Genomic DNA, 22,136 nt, shown 5'->3' on the forward strand with positions numbered 1-22,136 from the left:
GTTTAATATTTAAAGAATTAATTTGTTTGAAATTATTTATATTGAAACTATGCTATGAAAAATATCAGGATGGCAGTACCCCTTAGAAATAATAAACTATTTTGCCTTTAAAAGTTATTTTTCTGAGTGATAATTTTTATAGATCAGATTACTCAGTTTCTTTTACTGCTTCCACACTTTTTTTTTTCATTCTAATGGATCCCATATAATAGTGGCAAGGAACTGAACCCCTTAGGTTACCCCTTACTGTGGGTGACTTGTGTATTATTTCATACAGGCTGCTGAGCGTTTGGTCCCCCTGGATGGCATGAGGAGAGAATTCTCTTTTATGTAAGGTCAAATTATATATATATCAAGCTCTAAAGTAGCAAAGATTTACTCAGTACTACTGAGAGCTTTTGGGGGATTTTTAAAATCATTTCTCCTTTTTCCTTCAATTATGAGGTTGCTTTGAGGATTTTAGCGTTCTTGAGTTACTTTGAAGCTCCAGGTCTTGCTTGGATCCTCTCAGTAGATAAAGTGACTTTTAACACTGTATGGAAAAGGGCCTTTTTGTCAGTGGTAAGTGCAGCTATATCTTTAGACACAGCTCTTTTTAGAGCTCAGCGCACTTCAGTTTTTCTATAGCCATTTTCATTTTTCGGAGTTGACTTCCTGCCCAGCCCCAGCCTCATTCTCCCATCTGTAACCTTGTACCTTGACATCGCATCTGTAGCTCAGGAAATCCTAACAGTTAAGGAGCATGAGCAGTAATAGTGAACAAATTACTTCTCCCGGTCTCACCCCTACACAGACATAGAGAACTCTTCCCTTCTTATTTTCCCTTCTTCTCGAAGGAGGATCAACTACCTTCACTTCTGCTAGCTGGATCCCGTGTCTTTTTCATCCACATTCCTATGGCTCCTTTTCTGTATTATCTTTTGGCATTTACCACAGAGTCCTTGAATTATAGTTGTTCATACATGACTTTTTCTTCCACTTTTCTGTTAGCTCTCGGTTGTATTTTGCATCAGACCAAGCCAGGCACTTTGTATGTAGCAGGAGCTTAAGATATGAACATGTTCCCTGATAAACAGTTTTATCCTCTGAGGGAAAAAAACCATCCAGACTCTGCCATTTCGATAATTAACTCAGAAATGTGTGAATAGGGGATTTTATATTTTCTGTTATTACATTTTATTGCTAGTGTTATTTTAGTAATTTATTTTGAGTAAGTATAGTATGAAGGGTGACACAGTTTAACGTATAGACTATTTAAAGAACAGGTCTCAAATATTATTCCTCTGAAGGATTCATGTCATATAAACAAATGCAATAATTTTTCTAAATGTACTCTTATTTTTTAGATTATTAATGTTCTCAAATTAGGTAGAAAAATTAAATTTAAGCATTTATTAGGTTTTAGTGTTGTTTATACATATCACAAAAATCATTTAAAATTGTATATTGGTATGCAGAATGCAAATAGAATTTTGTGATTAAAAGGGAATGATGTTTATATGTAAATATTGTGCTTATCCATGGCACAGAGCAATTCTTATTAGATGTGTCAGTTGCAGTAAAGCCACAAGGTAGTAAATATTCTGGGTGCTAATGGGGATTGGGATGAGATTCCTTAGTTATGGCATTACCTTTTGTTTTCTCGCTTTTGATGTCAAGAAAATGTGTAAGCAAATCTATCTGCTAAAACAGGTCTGATTTATATATTTAACATTTTTTCAAGCCATTTTTATGTCTTTATCTAGAACTAGGAAGTCAGACTAAATATTAAGAGGATAAAGGCACTTTACATATAATTGAGTCAGGTATATAAAGTTTTATTTGTTGAATTTGCATTGAGAACACAGTGTAGAATCAAATTTATTTTTAGAGGGTTTCTAAATGACTATATTAATGCTCACCCGAGTCCTTGCCTGTCTCTGGTTTTACTACAATTCCTGGTTTGTAAATTAAAAGACCTATGGAAATGTCAATTTTCTAATGCCTTTAGAAAATAATTGTTCCTTATACATTAACTAGTAGGTGGAGAATTTGCCTAGATATTTGTGGGGGCTTTTAGACTACTGCATTCCTTTTTATGTGCTGCGTGGGGTTGGGCAATGACTGTACATTTTAAATATTCTCTTAATTCTATACTGTAACTTGATAATTATCTAATTAGGTAATATGTGAATGGTTAATATTTTTATTTCCCACAGACATTTGTTTTTCTCACCTGTAGAATTCTCAAAATAGTGAAATATCAGTAAGGCTTTAAGTAATTTATATTTTTACATTATGCTTTTCTTTTACATGTAAATCAAAGTAGAACTTGACTACTCTAGAAATTTCCAGTTGTTTTTTCCCCTAAAAAGCGAAGGCAAAACATTTTTTGGTAATAATTCGTTCTGAAGGTCTACTTTTATGAAAGTATATATATGTTTTAATGATGGTCACTTTAGAAACATAAGGGCATGGATATAACTTATTCTTCTTGTATCTCCTGCCCATGACGATTAGGTAAAACATTCCACAGTTGCTTTGAATTGCAGTGAAGTAGAACCACATCCTTAAAACAGATTGTTTTCTTTCTAGAGTTCTTTATTTCTATATTCTCAAACTTAGATTTTTCGCCTTTTAATCTTCCTTTACAGTATTTTCTATCAATATCAGATGTTTCTTTAGCAGTTTTACAAATGTTCTGGCCTTGTTTGATATGTAAATTTAAGGTGGTAGTGGTCTCTTGTTTTTCAGTATTAATTTTCATAAGGAACCTCTTTATAGTGAGTGAAAATATTTGAATACATCTCAAATTGTTTTAACACTGAACCCTCTTCAGAGTTAGTTTTGGTCCTTCTGATTAGTTCCCTTTCCTGGCTGCCTTTATCTCTTTCGAATAAATGTTCTAAACGTATCACCTCCTTAGAACAGTGAATAGGTTGGAGTTGGGCATTACGGTACATACGTACTCCTCAGTGCAAGCGCAAGCGCTGTGTGTCTCTGCAGTGCCTACTGCTGCTGCGATTGTGTGTCACCAAATATTGAAAGTAATTAATATTTGGTTGGTAACTTACTTTTATAAAATATTCAGTGTAATTTATGGTGTTTCAGATTTTTTTCTGCTCCTTTCATTCATTTAACCAGCACTCAGTACTTTCCAAGTGTAGGTTACTGTTTCAACTGTCATGGGAGATAAATAAGTGTTCAGTGGTATTGGTTTACAAGGAGCTTAAACATTGTTAGAATGATTAAAACATTATTCATTACATTGAAGCTAACACACTAAACAAATGTATGATTTCTTTTGCTGTGATTCAATTATGAAGTGTAGATTTAAGGTGGGATTTGTTTTTCTGGCCCTTTTATTTTCAAAGCAATAGCATTTAGACATGTAATCTCTTCTATAAGAAACCACAAATTTGGAATAACAGGCAGTTGGGAGAGCATGATTTAAATTCAGAAAGATTAACTGAAGGGTTTTTTTAAATGTCACATTTCTACTGTGTAAATGTTTGCTTCCAAAAAATAGTTAATAATGAATAAGACTCTGGAAACAGAGAAAAGTGAAGTGCTTTAAAAACTATTTTCAAATAGAGATCAATAAGAAATAAAGTAGAATTTAGTACCATCCCTTGAAGATAAAAAAATTGTGGTGTAATTGAAAGAGCAAATAGGCTCTGAGGTCAGATAGATTGGATTTGATTCTCTGCTCATTCATTTTCTAAGTGTATACTGACTATCCAGTTTTCAGCGTATTCATTCATATGGGAATAATCATCCCTTTCCACAAGGCATTTTGGAGGATTAAGTGAAATAATGTGATTAACGTATACAGTTTGTAATAATCATCCCATTCCACAAGGCATTTGGGGTGATTACATGAAATAATGTGATTAATGTGTACAGTTTGTAGCACATACTGGAACTTCAGTAAATTAGATTCCTACACCTTTGCAACGTCTTTGAAGCTTTTGAACATATTTAGGATGGACACATACTGAATACTCCAACATACCACACTTCCCCACTTAAATTGTCTTTATTATTTGGACTCAGTCCCAGGTGGTATTTAGCTAAAATGTAGGTTACCAGGTAATCTACAAAGCATATAGTTGACTTAATTATTTTGGAGCTTGACCTTCGCCCCCTCACCACTTAACATCACATTTAATAAATTTGTTTAAATTAGCAGCTTATAAATTCAGAAATATGTTCTGAGCTATGTATACTTGGCTAAAAATAATGCCACAGTATTCATTTGCATTCCATAAAGCACATCTATGAAGCACAAAGAACATGCAGAATTTGTGCAGTTTTTTGTATTTATATTTAAACTTTAGGGTTGTATACATTTGTCATAGTCTCGCACGGTGTTCTTGCTCAACAGCTCCTTCAGTGTAAGTCTTCTCTGAATATCATATTCCACCAGCATTTTAATAATCCTTATATGGCAGATTGTTACTTCGAAGGCCCCTTAATGAACTGTGCCTCTTATTATTTATGCCCTTGTCTAGTCCCCCTACACAGAGTTTGAGGTAACCCCCAGACTGCTTTGATGAATAAAATAAAGGGGAAGGGCTGCTTTGCCATTTCCAGGACTAGACCCTGAACTGGCCTGGCAGCTGCCAGTTTCTTGCTTTTGAAATGCTCTCTCTTGGAACTTGGCAGCCATGCCATGAGGCAGCCCAAGCAGCCATGGGGAGAAGTCCATGTGGAGAGCTGAGGCCTCTAGCCAGAGACACATCTGCGCTCCCCATTCGAGCATCCAGACGTAGCACTCCCATTCCAGCCTCCAGGTGGCATAAGCCATCCTAGCAGCCAGGCAAACCTGCCATTTCTGGGATAGTTTATTATCTAGTAATAAATTACTAAACTGCCCTGCTCTAAGGAAGTATAGTTCAATCCATGCTTATTATCTTTTGGGCAACAAAAGATAATTTGATAGCAACAAAAGATAGCATCATTTCTCAGGTGGATTACTGAAAATGGTTCTCTTATATCATAGCTCCTTGGAAGAACAGGGAAGATTTTTTTTTTTTAAGATTTTATTTATTTATCTTTAGAGGGGAAGGAGAGAGGGAGAGAAACTTCAATGTATGGTTGCCTTTTGTGCATCCCCTGCTGGGAGTTGGCCTGCAGGGAACTGGCCTGCAACCCAGGCATGTGCCCTGACTGGGAATTGAACCGCGATCCTCTGGTTCGCAGGCCTGTGCTCAATCCACTGAGCAACACTAGCCAGGGCTTCTTTTTACCAGAACAGTGAAGATTTTTAAATAAATCCCCAAATATTATTTCTTTAGATATATTGAATTTGTATCTTAGAACTTAAGATTTTTTCCCCCTCAGAATGCATAAAATAATTTCATGTGCATCTTTTGGGATTATGGTATTATGAGAAAAAGCAGGAACTTGAAACTAGATCATCAGATTTTGAAGTTAACATTATTACCAGGTATGTGATGATGGCGAGTGTTTTATATGTCTGAGTTCTCAATTCTTTTGCCTAAAAGATAAGGACTGGGCCACATTAGCTGTAAGATACCTTTCAACTCAACATTTTAAGATTGTGGTATATTTTGTAATTTATTTTTTATCAGTGAGTAGTAACTACCACAGTAGAGAGCTGGAGTGTGTAAGAGCCACGTAAGTAAAAACTTCTGATATGGGAATAATTTATATAGAGCCTCCTCTTCGAAGAAAGTTTTAGCATCACCTGTGGGCACATGCCTGACTCCCTATGGCTTTTAGTGGCCTTTATCATCATCCTCTGTTCTTGCCAAATTTTGGTAGAAAAGAAGGTCATACCATTTTCTAATTTTCAACTTTCATGGGTCATACTTTACATGTCACTTGGGGTTGCGAGAAGGTCAATAGCAGTAAGTCTGCATTAGGGAATTCTTCAAGTACTTTAGGTTTAATTATATATCTCATGAAATCACATCTTGAAAGTATATCTTGCTGAGCAACGCATGTCTTACTGTAATGCAGAAATCCCTTAGAGCAAGTTTTGTTGCCCACTTGTGTTGGCATGTATTGTGTAAAATCTTTATGCTTATGTATATTCATTTTGTAACAAGGGATTAAAATGTCTTTATTTTTCATTAGGGAATCACTTCTCCTAAAACAGTCTCTATTTTGTCAAGCACAACATTTCTACTGCTGAGGGTAATTAGGACGCATGCCAGTTGAGCTCTCTTTGAGAAAAGAATTCCTAGTAGAAAGAGACCACAGTGTTAAAAAGGTGGGTGGTAAATTAAGGAGTTCATTTTAGTTCTGCTTAGCCACCCTCCTCCTAACTTTGGCTTCTCCTGTTCTTATATTCAGAGAGCACAAGTTTTCTAGCAGTTTTGAGTTTGTAATTGAGGGATGGAAAACGAGTGAGTACTACATCATTTTGCTTTGAGTGTGATTCATTATTTAAAATTGACTTAAAAGCCAAATAATCAAAAAAAAAAGACACTCCTGAATATCCTTTTAAAATGGCAAGAGTCAACATTTAAAAGGACTTTTTCTGTAGAGGACAGATCACAACTACAGCAGTATCCACGTGGCGGTGTGGCAAGGGAACAGGGGGACGGGGAGAGACATGCAAAGTGCTGTCGGTGGTTCCTCAGTTAAGTGGGGTGGTGGGCGGCGTCATTCACGTATTTTTATGTGTCAGTTGTTACGTGATAAAGAGATTTTAAAATACCCCTATGATGAATATGATCTCTTTGGCTTAACCTGTTCAGTTAATATCAGTTGACCATGGAATACTCTGCAAAAAGCTCTAAAATCCTTTTAGTAAAGGGTGAATCTTACTGTGTAAAAAGGCATACTTAGGTACAAAGAGAAGCCTACTTTCAGAAATTCTTCTCGCCTGATGAGAAGAAAAAAAAAGTGAAGAGTTAATTATGGATTTAAGAACTTTGAAGCTATCGGTAGCTTTGAATTAATATTATCAGAAACAGTTGTTTGGCTGTAATACAAAACCAACATAAACTATTGATTTCTTAAGTCGTTGTGTTCAGGCTGCAATACAACAGTTTGGGTGGCTTAAGGAACAGAAATTTATTTCTCACAGTTCTGGAGGCTGGGAAATCTAAGATTAAGGTGGATTTCTGATGAGGGTCTCTGTTCTTGGCTTGTGGGGGGTGGGGCAGGGGGCCCACTTGCTGAGAGAGAAAGCGAGCTCTTAGGCGTCTCTTCTTTATAGGGGCTACTCCCTCATCATAGGGACGTCCTAACGTTCCCTCCCTAAGTGTCGTCATCACACCTAGGGTGAGGGCTGCCACTTACAAGTTTGGGGGAGAGCAACACGATGCTATCACACTCAGTTATTTTCGTCACACTACCTTTTTCTTCTTCTTCACTTTTAGAAGAACTATAATCGCTCAGGAAGCCTTATTTTCTCATCTTCCCACAAACATATGCATTCATCCATGCACTTGTTCAATCAAATTAGAATTATAAAAGGAAGTTTTCAAAAGCATGAAGAATTTTCATGTATTCTATTTAAAAGAAGACTGTTTTCTGTGACTAATAAAACATTTTTCTATACTAAGAATGGCATCAGTAGTAAAATTTTAAAAACACCATAAATACTTTGCATCATTTTTTGAAATGCGTATTTGGCCAAGCAAGCACATTTGGAAGCTGGCTAACTCCAAATATAAAATTTTTCATATATTGATTTTTCCTTCTGTAAAGATAACTTTAGTTTTTAAATAGTGACATCACAATATCCTACTCTGAATACCATAATAGCCATTAAATTAATCTTTGAGCCTTAGAGAGGGCTCAGTACCCGTGAGAATAGGGGGAGGGGCCTATGGGCAGGGCTCAGAACTAGAGATCTCTACAGATGTGTACCTTTGGCTGCTGAATTCAAGTATGCAAACTCAGAAATAACAAGGACTTTACCACTGAAGGAACTTTGAGGTAACAGCATATCTCAAAACTCCTAGAGCTCTTAATCACATTAAAATCAGCTAAAGGAACTTATCATTCTCCTTCTGTACACAGTTAAAATGCCTGTCTAATGACCTAAGGCGGAATGATTCTCTCATAAATAATCTTTAAATGCCAATCAGTGTAACTCGTTCCCTGTTTCAAAAACAAGTTATTTGTTGAACAATAGTTAGAATCTTGGGTGTGTAGATTTGAAAACCTAAGATTGTAAATATTAACTGTGAAAATAATTCACGGGAGTTTGGGTAGTGTGAAAACTTCTTTTCTAAAAACTGTGATACATCAGGTTACTATCAGACCAAGAAACCTGGTTTCCATAAAGCATGCCACCTGTTTCTCATTAAACAATGCAAAATGATGTCGTACCTTCTTAGAGTGCTAACCATTTTTTTCCGTGTAAACCCTAAGAGAGGAGGCAGCTAGAAATTCGTTTTCATGCATACATTTCAATTTTTCCGCTGATTCTGAGGCTAGAAAAAGAAACAAATTTCTGGCTGTGGAAGAATCCCCTTGGAGTTCCCACAATGATAATATTAAGTTAAAATTGAATTAAGTTGGCACTCAGAGTGTTATTCGCACAAAGATCACCCTATGGATTTCCTGTTGTTCCTTGTTTGTTCATTTCCTTTCTCCCTTTCTCTTCCCCGTGCACATATGCACTTAAGATAAAGACAGTCCTTTATATTATCACTTTAAAAATAAATTCTTACTGGACAAAGCAGGTGGATTGTAGAATCTTAGTTCTATAAGATACTTCATAAATTCAACACATTTTCAAATGCCATAGGTCCCTTTCTAAAGAAGGCTGTGCATGTTACTCCGGGAACATCCTCTGGGGCTGTAAAATACCAACCATTAGTCTGCCTCTGGTCAGCAGTCTGCCTGGAATTCAGACTCTCGTTTGGGGGAGGAGTTGAACTGTGGCTCCTCTGACCACCCAGTGCAGCATGGGAACCTTCCCTGGGGTACCGGACAATCAGGTGACTTTGTCATCTGCTCTGCTTGAAAACTCTTTTTTTTTTAAAATGAGGATCCACATGTGAATTTAGTGTTGAATGTAGGGTTTCACACTTCCCGGAGGGATGTTGAGCAGTTAAAGGGTGACCAAGATGGTATTCATGAAGTTATTCTATAAAAGCAGTTGAGGCAACTAGAAGGTTGAGTTCAAGAAGAGGCCAAATGACTATCTATTAGAGATCCTTAGAAAAACCCTACACTGGGAAGAGGCAGGTAAATTATCTTCTCTAACTTCAGTGTTTTGTTCTTCTTCCTTGTCCTTCAGCACTTACTATTTTCAACAACTTCTGTTGTTCCAAGTTCTGCATTTCTAGAGCATGGACACAGGGCTCGGTCACACCCTTATTTTGACGGGGTTTGATGTGTGGGGCGCTGTGGTCGGAGTGCTGAAGTAGTCTGAGCTACCCAGGCGTTCCCTGCCACTTCCCCTAGCTAGCTCCCCTCTAAGCATCCTCTCCGGGACCTCGGGACTCAGCCAGAGGACAGGAAAGGAGAATGCGAGTTCTGAAGCCAGACCATGGATTTGATCTCTGACTCTGCTCTTCACTTGCTGTATTAGTCCCCCTATCCCGCCCTTTCCTCATTTGTTATGTGGAGGTACTAATAGTTTCTAGTTCTGGTGGTAGTTGTGTGAAGTAAACAAGTTAATACAAATCGTATACTTTGAACAGTACTTGGTATGTAGGAGATACCCAGTAAATTTTGCTATTGTTTTCAAAAAAGACTTTTTGTTTTTAAAATGTTTTGGTATCTTCTATTTCTTTTTAGCCTTAAAATAACTATGTGAGGAAGCCAAGTACAGTTGTCACCCAGCTCCCCATTACAAAGGTTGTGATTTAAAAGCATTAAAATGTTACACATGCTTGTGTTGTTGGAGTAGTACTGTGTCTGTTAATGAGTAGTCCTGACATAGTCCACTGAGATGAGCCGGTATCTAAGGTGAGGTGCGGTCTGCTCCAGGCCCAGTGTTTGAGAGGATGGCTGACTGAGAGGTCCGGGACCAGAGGAGAAGGCTCAGAATGGGAAGGAAAGCCTTCTTATAGGAGGACCTAGTAATGTGTGATCTGTAGGGAAGTCCAGTTAGAGGAGACATACTTCGCAAGGAAATGTAAATAAAATATTTTTAAAATTTTGTTTCTACTTTGGTTTATTCATTTTTATTCTCTAGATACAGTTTTTCTTTTTAATTTTCTTTATAATAGCCCAAGAGTTGAGAAACTTCAAGTACACTGTTTAATATTCATTATACTACTTAAAATATCCCTTAAAAAGATTGGCAGAGGTGGTGAGATATACTTATTTCCATGGACTCATGCCCATATTGATTCTTTAGCTCTTAATTTATTTTGATTCTGATTTATATATCTTTATATATTATTTATATACTGAGTGATATTTATATATCACTTAATCATGTCTCTATGTCTAAAAAATTTAGTAAGTTTTGATTATGTAGTTATTATATTTTCCTGGGAATTTTATATTAATGGCTGATACAGTATTTTATGTGTAGAAGGGAAACATTGATTTATCTTAACCAAATAAGTTTGAAAGAGATGTATTTTGAGATAGCCAGAACAGAGATGGAACAGCCTAGCCTAAATGTCCATTTATAGGCAATGGGTAAATAACTACGGTCCACTTATGAAATGGAAATACTGTAGGAATAATTAGATAGACCCACATGTACTAACATATTAAGAGGAAAAAAAACAAATTGCAGAGAAATAACAATCCATTTGTTTGACAAAACAACAGCAAAAAGAACCGGAGAAAAACACATTTATATACACAAAAGAATATCTCAAATGAAACTGTGGACTGTAAAATGATTACCTTTGAGAAAGAGGTTTGTTGGACTAGAGGGAGAAATAGAACATTTTACTTTATATTATTTTATGGAAAATGTTATTTTTATAATTTAATAGGGAATTCTCTTGGAGAATGGTAAGTGAAATAATTGATATTGAGATCAGATAAAACAGAAAATACTTAAATAGAGCTTCATTTTTGAAACTAGATCTGGAAAAACAAATTTTTATATATCAAAAAGTGGAAATAAGTATTAGAATTTTTCATTTATGTAGGTGTGAAATGTTGCAGTCTTGAATTTGCTTCAGAATACTTCAGTGGTGAAAATAAAAGATAAAAGTCATACCAGAAGCCAGTGCAACAGAGTCTTAATAATTACTAATTTAATGTATGTTGAGTCTGGGTGGCGAGTACATGAGTGTTCAAGTGCTGAAAAGATCGCAGAGTTTTATCTTAGGAAACCGTTTTGTGATTGTAGCAGTAGAGAGAGAATCTGGAAGGAGAATCTGAATAGTGTGTTATATCATGGAGCTGGTGTGGGACTGAGGAAAACTGCAACTGTGTCTTTTTAAGAAATGAATCGTTGGATAGAAGGAGTACCTTTTGTGTATCTCTGAGGTGACTCCTAAGAGGACTTATGTCCTAATTTGGTGAAGTAATAGTAAGTCTTGTCTCATTCCAAAAACATGGGCACACTGGCCTGTGCACGTGTGCACACAGACATACCCAACCTTCTGACTCAGGAGCGCTCCCAAAACCAAGAAACTAATTCAGTACAAAGTCTGGCTAGAGCAGGGTGACCAGCCGTGCCATTCTGCATGGGTTTTCTAGGACCAGGAAAGTCCTTGGCAAACCAGTGTGAGTGGTCACCCCAGTCTGGAAAATTCCAAAGGATTCGATAAAATTCCAACTGCATGTCCACCAAAGAAAACCAATATACACTGGACATTCATGCAGGTAGACAACTTTTTCTGATGCCTTAACATCATGGCTTCACAGCTGTGGTTTTGTTCTTTCCTCCGGAATGTGTCACACATCACACATCACACAGGCCTGCATAGAAATGTAGTTGTAAACACTTTCCATAAAGTTAAAGTCAGATTCACCAAGCTGGGTTATTCTTGTCCCTCTCTCTTTTTTGGTAATATAAATCGAACTCTGACAATAACTTCCACTTTTTCAAAGCCCTGATACCTATGATATACTATGTTAAGCCCTTGAAACATAAAATTCAGATCTCCAGTGTCATTGACCTCACAGTGATTTAGAAGAGACAGAAACATGAATAAATAACTGCATTATTTTATGAGAAGTCTTAGTGAAAGATTATGACAGATAGTTTTAGGACCAGTCTTTGGTAAATTTCTTATTTTGTTTTTATTGCAAAAATATTGTTCAAAGACAGAACAAGAGGAAAAGATACTCATTTTGGAGTATTGATATTTTGGAATCTCTTATAAAAGGAATGCCCTAAATTTTGTACTTTATAAAAATAGAACAGTAATAATAGTTTTAAAAGATAAAATTTAACTTTTTTAATATTTTATGCTGCCTACATGAAAAGTCACAGAGGTTGGGGTGTTCTGTCTCCACGGGCGTTGTCAACGTCAGAAGCTGTCTCAGCACCACTAGAAGAGGGAACTCTGTCCCTGTACCCAGCAGTCATTTGAGAGAGAGCAATATGTGCTTTGTGTTAAAATATAAATGCTAAAATTCCCTCTGGATTGAATATGCGATAATACACTTAAATGGAGAAGTAGTTACTATTTCTTTCTCAGTGGAAAAAAAAGGTCTAGAAATTGAATTTTAGTATTCTAGACACATGATAATATGTAGGTCTTCCAAAGCTGATAGCTGCATTTTGTATCCATAAGATTTTTTTATTTTGCTCTTTAACCCTCGGTAATGTTTTATCTTCCATTGTTGTTTGGATTTGTTAAGAAGTCATGTGAAATTAAATTCGAGTGGGAAAATATTTTGTTACTGGAAGGTCTTTAACTTTTTGAGAGGGCATTTTACTTTTTTTTACCACTCTTTCTTTTTAATTACTAAGCAAGTACGTATTTTTGTACAAATAAAAAACACCAAAGTGTACACAGTAAAAGGTTGGAGTCCTCCTTTCAGCTCCTCCCCGCCCCCTCCCTGTCTGCAGTGCTCCTGATGAAGGTTTTTCCTGGTTTGGTGGGGAAGAAGAGAATCAGACAGAGTGCCTGGGTTTGCATCCTGGCTCCGCCAGGAGCTGGCTGTGTGTCCTTGGGCACAAGCCGCAGTTTCTTCACCTGTAAGATGAAGGCACTGTAATAAGGGCTTGAGGGAGTATTGAATGAGATAAAAATTTGTATCTCTTGAAAAAAGCACTCAACAAAGCCCCTGCACCTCAGGTGGATTCAGTTAAATTTGAATCTGAGGGTTTTCCAGAAAATACTTCACCTAGCACAGTCTAATTCCCAGGGGCTTCGGCTGATGAATAATTATGGCAGTTGAGCTGTGTCCAGTGAGCCAAGAGAAGCAGAATAAAATATGTCAGGAAGTTGGAGGGAGTGATGGGAGAGAGTTTTTGTGGCCATCTAGACAATTATAAAGACCAGCTTTTTCTTGGATTGGGATGAAGAGCCATTGGAAGATTTTGAGCGAGGAATTTGTGTACCTACCACACTTTCACAGAATCGGTCTGCTGCCGTGCTGTGTAGACTCCAAAAAGATTATGCTGGAAGCAAGGAGACCAAATCGAAGGCTGTTAACAACCAATCATCTGAGAGAGGATGATGGCTTAGACCAGGGTGGTGACAGTAGATGTGGTGAGAAGTGATTGGGCCCTACACATGTTTAGAGATACACCAATAGAAATTCTGTCTGGTGCAGGGAGCGTAGTGTGTGAAAGATGGGAATCAAGAAAGACTCTCAGATTTGGACCTGAGAAGCTAAAAGGATGGAGTTGTCGTTAACAGCAATAGGAAATTCTTTAGAGTAGATTTGGGAATTCGAGGAACTCCGTTTCGGTCATGGTAAGTTTGAGATGTCTTCTGTATGTCCATCTCTATGGTGGTGTCAAGGAGGAAGTCTGATTATGAGAGACTGAAGTTCAGCAAAGAAGACTTGAGCTGGGGATATAATTAAGTTGTCAGTGTATGAATATTATTGAAAGCCCCAGGACTGCATGAGATCACCACAGGAATGAGTAGAATAATAAAGAAAAGAGGTCCAAGGACACAGCTCTGAAATACCCCAATGTCAAGAAAATGAGGAATAACCAGAAAGGAAGACTGAGGAGTGACCAGTGAGGTAGGTATGTAGGTGTCCTAGATACCATCTCAAGAGGGAAGAAGTGATCAGCTATGTCAAATAATGCTGATAGGTAAAGTAAGATGAGGACTGGTAAATGACCATTAAAAACGTCTAAGTGTGTAAGATAGTTAATAAGCAATAACTGTCATTTGCTGAGCTTTTTCTCTGTGATACTCTCTGAGGTGCCTTATATAGTCATCTTTAATCCATAAAATGGCCTTTATGGTAGGAATTATAATTCTCATTTTACAGACATTAAAAGCCAAGTCTCAGAGGCATGAAGGAATTAGTCCAAAACCACATATCTTAAAATTTTGCGAAGCAAGAATGCAAACCCAAAGCTTAAAGGCCTTTACCCAGACTTACGCTGAAGTTGCACCCACAGTTTTGTATTAGGGTTGTCGATTGTCACCATTTTAGTGATGGGTGTATGCGTAGGATAACTTAAAGCTACCTTTAATGCCTTATAATGCCTTATAGTACCCTGCAGATCTGTATCACAGAAGACAAAGATATATGTGCACGTTTTTTTTAAGTAGCCTGACTCCAAGAAGATAACTTTGAATTATGGAGCTTCTTTAAGTAAGGATTCTTTTTTCATAAACATTCTACAATATGAAAATATTTTCTTAGAGTAGAATAATATTTAGATAGATTTTTAGATAACAGTTTTTGTATTTGCAATTGTTCCATACTTTATCACTGTCCACATTTGACTTTTAAAACGTTCCAAATCAACCCTGGCTGGTGTGGCTCAGTGGATTGAACATGGGCCTGTGAACCGAAGGGTCACTGGTTCGAGTCCCCATCAGTGCATATTCCTGAGTTGCAGGCCAGGTTCCCTGTAGGGGGCAGGCAAGAGACAACCACACATTGATGTTTCTCTCCCTCTCTCTCTTCCTCCCTTCCCCTCTCTCTAAAAATAAATAAAATCGTTTTTTTATTCCCAATCAAAAACAAAATCTGTTTTAAGAATAAATCTGAGGTGTACAAACTTGCAGTGTATAATGATGTCTTCATTCTTGCTAAGAATTGAGATGTTAAGATGTCTCAGTCACGTTGAATTCTTGTGTTTACTAGTTTACAACCACCACAAAATTGTCAAATAACATGTGTGAGTATTTTACAAATGGGTCTGCTTTATTTTTTCAAAACTGAAATTATGCTCTGTTAATTATCCTACCATTTAGAAAATTACTTTTATCATTGCTTTGCCACTTGGCAATCGGGGTGTAAAGTTCTCACTATGTGGTAACCATTCATTAAATTTAGTCTGGGCCACATGATGGTAATTGCTTTGCATCAAAAGATATCATTTGGTATATGTGATGTTTAGTTATAAATTTTTTCTAGAGGAAAAACTTCTGGGCTCTTAGTAGCATAAGTAAATCATCCTTTGTTTGCAATTCATGCTTTTAGCTTTTTTGCTTTATATCATTCCCTCGGATTTATTGCCTGCATTTTACGGATTTTTATGTGCCTTCTAGTGATACTATTTAGTTTGCATAATTAGCATCCACATTAGAAAGACTCCTTGGAAAATCTCACCCATATTGTTCTATATTTACTTTGTGAATTCATCCGCTCCCCTAGCTCAGCTACCTCTGCTTAGATGCTGCTACCAAGTTTGCTAGCTGACACTTGTTAACTCTCTCCTAGATTGGTTTTGTGGTCTTCCGTTATGTCTTTTTGTCCTTGGGTTTGCCCGACCCATCCAATTCTTTATCTATAAGTAACTAGAATGATCTTCCCAAAACTTCAGTCTTAAGAATTTTCTGCCTTAAGTCCTTGGGGGAGTTTCCCATAGTTCTTATCATATTCCCCAATCTCATACTATTATATACTTGGCCACTGAAATTTTATTAGTTCCTCAGTTATACCATGGCCACTGGGTATTAATATATACTCCTCACAGTACCTGGAATAAAGTTTCCCACCCTTTTGCCTCAATGATTTGTGTTCATCTTCCAGTCTTTCCCCAGGAGGCAGATCTTCTGAGACTTTCTACCCATTCCTTTGTACCGGCCTCTAGAGTGGGGTGGGGGTGCGTCTTTTAGCCTCTCGTGGCATCTCCAACTTCCGCAGTGTTCGTCACCTTTAATTATATCTGCTCCCTCGCTGACTCCTCAGAAATTAGACTTTTGTCCTCACTCACCTTTGTCCTGAATAAAACAATATTGTATATATATATATATATTTCATTTAGGGGCTTTATGTTTTTAAGGAGTAGGAAAGCCCATAATGGCAGAGTACAGAGCCTTCTCATTTCTATCCCTAGCACTTAACATGGTGCCAGATACGTGGCAGATGCTAACACTTTGAGTGAATACCACTGATGAGCAGATTTGTGTTCAGCCAGGCACTCAGATTCCTTCCCTCTGAGCTCTTTTCCTCTCCTTGCCCTCCTTCCCCTTTCTTCTTCATTCCCGTTTCCTTCCTTCCTTTCGTTTGTCACTGATATTTCCAAACTAGAACTTCTGTATTCCTTACCTGTCAGTCATCTGATTCTATCAATTCTGCTTCCTGATAGTTTTTGACATTCACTCCTCAACTCCATTTTCTCACAGATACTTTATTTCAGTCTCCCTGTCATGTTACACCTTGTCAGTTACAGAGCCTTCTGATTTATCTGTTACATTTCAGCAGCTTAAAAACAAAGTATACCATTTTAAAGCCTTATAGTCTCAAAATTATTTTTAAAAATCCAGAAATTAGATATTTTTTCTTATGTCTTATCTTTCTAAATTAATCATGTATATATTCATTTATTTAGTAACTTTATTCATTTTCAAGAATAAAAACTATTATTGAATCAACTATATACAAGTATGGTTTTTGAAACATACTTGTATGAAAAAGGAAAATCTTTTTGCACATCAGCAATGACGATGTCACAGTTTCCATATAATGTTATAAATCTCAGCTGTGACTTTTACCAGAGCTCACTGACTTACTGACCAGTTCTCCAAAGCCATCATCGTCTCTGGAGGAAGCTTCCCAGCTATAGTGTGAAGGGCAATTTAGTCCTGAAAATGGGCCAAGATGGAATAACAGGGGCTTGTTTTACCTTCCTTCCTGAAACAATAAAAAAAAACTAGACAAAATATATGAAACAATGGTTTTCAGAAATTGGACGTCAGGCAGTACCTGGCAGTGATCCCTGAGAGACAGGAGGAATACAATAAGCTGAGTTATGTGATTGCTCAAGTTTTACTGCCTAGTCAGCATTTCCAGGCCTTAACTCGGGTTGGCAAAACCCAGAAGGAGCCCAGTGATCTCCCCGATTTGAGAAGATGGATTTAGATCTATAAGGAGACCATGGGGCAAGAGTTAGTAGGGTGGAGGACCAGGGGGAAGGAATGCTGCACGGAGAAGAAAGCACTGGAGATCTGCTAAGGGTCTCTCTACTGTCTTGAACTGAGTACTGGGTTACACTGGTGTGATGAACCTGCCTGAGGCTGATAGAACCACCACCCAAAAAAGATTAAAGATAGCAATCCTAGCAACTCACATAGAATCTGCAATCATTTTTGTTGCCTTCCGCCAGAGTAGGCAAACCTCATAATTCATTAGATGTCATAGAGCACTCAGAAGGGTGATGCCTCACCGAAAAAGAGAAACTAGTCCTGCTTGTTAAGTTTAAAAGCAAGCTTTATAAGCAACCTAATATATGTGTAACTGGAGACTCTAAAGGAGAGAATGGTGGAAGAGAGGGGAGAAAAAGTATTAGAAGAAATAATAAATGAAAGTTTTTCAAATCTGGTGAAAACTAAAAAAATTCAACAAGTTAGTGAGAGAAAGGGGGAAAAAATTAAGAAAATTATACTAAGGTACATCATCAAATTGCTTAAAGCCAGTAATAGAGTGTGCATTAAAGCATCCAGAGTGAAAAAACCCGCATAAGTACATGTACAAAGGAACAGCATTAAGCATGCTGGCAGATGTCTAGCCTGAAACAATGCAAGTCAGAAGATAAACCACATCTTTAAAATACTGAAGGAAGGGGGAAAACAGTCCTTGAAAATAACTCGATCTACCATGGAAGTATTATTTGCAGTCACATTTGCCATGTGTCTGAAAAGGAGACACTTGGATGGGCATGTTGTTTGATGATACAAAATTTTTAATCTATTTTTTATATAGCATTTTATGTTTTAAAAGTGCTTTTCTACAGGAGAAAACTTTATTTTCACTCATTTTTAAGATGGTTAGGTGATTTTATCTCTGTTTACACATGAAGAAGGTAAAACACATAGGTATTGTGATTTTCAGTTTCCTAAGATCTAGGAATATAATCAGGTTTCTTGACTTCCTATTCAGTATTCTTGTTCTGAGGTCTCATTATTAGCTGTGTTTTGCTCAAAAAATATTTTTTAAACTTAGAGGCAGTCAGAACATATAGAATGTGTGAAGTGCCGTGAATGCAGTAATAAATAATACAGTATTTAGTAATTCTTCGGTATCTTGACATTTGGAGTAGTATGTAAAGGAAAAGAAAATCTTATTAAATCTCAAGGCCCAAATAGAAAACAGGAAAAATTAGAGACTATACAAGTATATTAGACCCCGGGTGAAAAGATGTTACAGCATTTAAACTTCAAGGGAATGAGCAAAAGTGGAAAAATTGCTGTGGTTACAGAGAAACTTTTAATTAAATGATGTTATTTCCGATTTTTTAAAAGTTGAGTTTATTTTAATTACTATATTAAGTTTCAACAGAGACCCTTTCAGTAATTTGGTTCAAATTAAAATGTGGCAGGAATTAGTTGGGAAGAAACTTTATTTTCTTCTTGTATTTATACTGCATGTGTAGTATATAAAATAAAAGAATTAAATACTACCTTGGCATTTTCATCGCATGCAATGTAGCAAATTAGCTTTGACTCATTGCTCGCAGCTGCGTGGAATGAATATGGTCCATTGTCCTTTTGTTTCCCACTAAAGTTTCTTCTGATAGTTCCCAGGGGAGGCTTTTCAACCTTTCCTATTTAAGAGAAATTTTGAGTAAGTCTTTATTGTAGAAATGGGATTGAAGAGTTAGAACTTGAAAGGGGGACAGGATTTAAACAGGCCCAGTTATGAGCGATGGGAGCCCTGACATGTCTTCTCAGGACAGTGAGAGGGGCTTCGCCCTGAGGGAGTCAGAAACAGCGCACAGAAGGCAGGCAGGCCTCCATCACCAGAGGCCTTCACAGACAAGTGAGAGGCAGGTGGGTGGTGCTGAAACCAGCATTTACTCTTGAACCTGAGGGAATTGTCCCTCATCCAGGTAGGAAATACGAAGTCTGGCCCAGTACTTTTGTGTCTATGTGTGTTAACATTCATTGGTTTAAATCTAAACAAATCTAGATTAAATGACAAAGCAAGATTTACATATCTGAGGAAGTGAATGTGGGTTTTTCGTGTGTTTTCCAGTCCACTCCTTTGCATCTAGCAGCGGGCTACAACAGAGTTCGCATAGTCCAGCTGCTTCTCCAGCACGGGGCTGATGTCCATGCGAAAGACAAAGGGTAAGTGTGTTCATTATTCCCTTTAACGGTTAGTTGCTGAGCACTAGGCAAAGAGGGTCATATATCACATAAAAAATGGGTTGCATTTTATGGGTCATATGTCCCATAAAATTGGGTTGCATATATCCCATAAAAAACAAGTTGCATTTTAAGAATGTTTGCAACTTTGATTTGATTTGATTTTCATATACTACTTATTAAGGATGCTTCTCATAATAATTTCCTTAATTTAATGTTATTGCAATTCTAATGTTTGAAGTTAAAATTTGTTTCTCTCAATTGCAATTATTATTTTTCAACTCAAGGTACGTTTCAGAAAGACAGATAAAGCGAATTTAAAATTCTGATTGTCTTTTAATATACTTATATTTATCTGGCATGAAAGGATCATCCCTTATTAATAAACAAAAATCCTAAGTATACAGTATTCTAATTTGGCTTTTTCCCAATGAAATATTGGATATCTGACCTGGGAAAACCTAAAAGTTCTTTTTGAAGGTTGACATGACTGGGCGAGGCGGCATCAAAGAAAGCAGTGATGCCGTTTACTTTATGGGAAGGTGTAGTTTGTAAAACTCTGTACCACTTTCCTGTCTAGTCTCCAGAGATACAGGAATCAAGTCTGCTGTCCTATATGATGGGCATTTGAAATAACATTTCTCATTATTCCACTTTAAGATGAAAAAGATAATTTGACCTTACTACCCAACTAAAGTAGATTTGTATTACACTCTTGGAATTGCCAGGTTAAAAAGGAGAAGCCCTGGAGGAGGGTTTTCTTTCATTTTGCTCCTTTCTATATCAGGAAACATGGAAACAAAGAAAGAACTCAGCACTTGAAAGAGTTTTCAGAGGGGGAATCCATCCACCTCAGACCTTCTTTCCGTGCTCTGTTTCTCTCTTGCCTGCGCCAGGTTTTGTGCCATGCGTGAGTGGCGTCCCAACAGAATAGGGCTACAAATGCCTGGTGCTCTTGCACATCTGTTTCCTTGTGCATGTCTGAAACAGATGGGTGTACAATAGGTGAGTCATCGAGAGAAGTACAGCACAGGGGGCCTTTGACTGGTAGAATGATACTTTGAAATGCAAGTTACAGTAGTTTGGACTTTTTATTCTTATGCTGGACATTACTTTGAAAGTCAAACAGAATGGTAGGAATATTTCAGTTCTCTATCCATTAACATTTATTTACTGTAAATACTTTACATTTAAAGCATGCAGTTGTCAATTAGCATATGTTCTTCGTTTGCCTAAATGCTTTTCTAATCAGTGTTTTTATCAATACTTGAGGATTATATACACAAAATATAAAATAAATGCAAAAGGTTAAACAGTCACTGTGTTTTGTATCATCTAGTTAAATACTTTAAAATATCTTTAATATAATTATATTGGGATTGGTTAGATTTTAGTTTCTTAGCACTCCTTGGATAAATGACTATAGTAAGTTGTTTAAAATTTCATTTGCCTTTTTTTCATTTAGTGGACTTGTGCCTCTTCATAATGCATGTTCATATGGTCATTATGAAGTCACAGAACTGCTACTAAAGGTAAAGGAAATTTAAAATATTGAATTTTATTTGCTGCTTTTAAACTTGTCATGAGTTTTTTTCTTGTGTTTTTACTGAATAAGATTTTTTAGGAGAATAAAACCATTTTTAAAGTATTATCATTGCTTAAAATTTTAAAACTTTCAACTGATTTTAAACTGTTTTTAAAAGCTAAAATTAATATAATTAAAATATTCATTGACATTTGAAACAGTTGTAGCTGACATTTACAGTGAAATAAATGTCTTCTAAGTTTTATCTGATCCAGTGAAATGATTACTAACCTAAAACTTTTTATTCTCCACTCAGCATGGAGCCTGTGTTAATGCTATGGATCTCTGGCAGTTCACTCCGCTCCATGAGGCTGCTTCCAAGAATCGTGTGGAAGTCTGCTCTTTGTTACTTAGCCATGGCGCTGATCCGACTTTAGTCAATTGCCATGGGAAGAGCGCTGTGGACATGGCTCCAACTCCTGAGCTCCGGGAGAGATTGACTTGTATGTATTTATATCCTCAAATCACCGTTGTTCATTGCAAATTAGAGTATCTCATTTTTGTTTAGTTGTTAGGGCTGGTGTTTTGTCTGACTTGGATGATATCCTTCCATTCTGACATGTACACTAGTTTAAAATCCTCATTTCTCATCATATACTTTTCTTCATGATTCCACAAGAAACTTATATTCATATTATTTATTATTCAAGCTTAATCTAATTCACGAGGTAAGACTCCCCCCCACCACCGCCTTTTTTAAGGCTGAGGATGAGTCAGCCACTAACCATTTATTGATACCTACTATGTACTATGCAATGGAAATACAGCAGCATAAAACCAGAAGAAAATCTTGCCGCTCACAGAGCTCCTATCCCTGGTTGTGGTAGGTGACAGCTAACGTTACCCAGCACTCACTGCTGCCCAGCCCTGCAGTGCTGAGCGGTCACGCTTTACTTCTTATGTGTGTTAGACCCCAAGTAAAATCTTGTCCACATTTACATGAAGATAAATTTTAAGATTTGGTGGAGATAATCTAAAAT

General features: G+C 36.9%; 1 protein-coding gene across 1 annotated transcript in view; it reads left to right on the forward strand.

The window, feature by feature from the left end:
- The window catches only part of TNKS (tankyrase), a 173,224-nt gene that overhangs the window by 96,452 nt on the left and 54,636 nt on the right, over positions 1-22,136 (forward strand). Inside the window, exons 6-8 of the mRNA XM_037055295.1 lie at positions 19,459-19,553; positions 21,037-21,103; positions 21,413-21,599. Of these exons, the coding sequence (XP_036911190.1) occupies positions 19,459-19,553; positions 21,037-21,103; positions 21,413-21,599 (349 nt within the window). The remainder of the gene's footprint in view (positions 1-19,458; positions 19,554-21,036; positions 21,104-21,412; positions 21,600-22,136) is intronic.

The sequence above is a fragment of the Sturnira hondurensis genome, unplaced genomic scaffold (genome assembly GCF_014824575.4).
Source record: "Sturnira hondurensis isolate 20B ecotype Veracruz unplaced genomic scaffold, ASM1482457v3 Scaffold0008640, whole genome shotgun sequence".
NCBI classification, from domain to species: Eukaryota; Metazoa; Chordata; class Mammalia; order Chiroptera; family Phyllostomidae; genus Sturnira; species Sturnira hondurensis.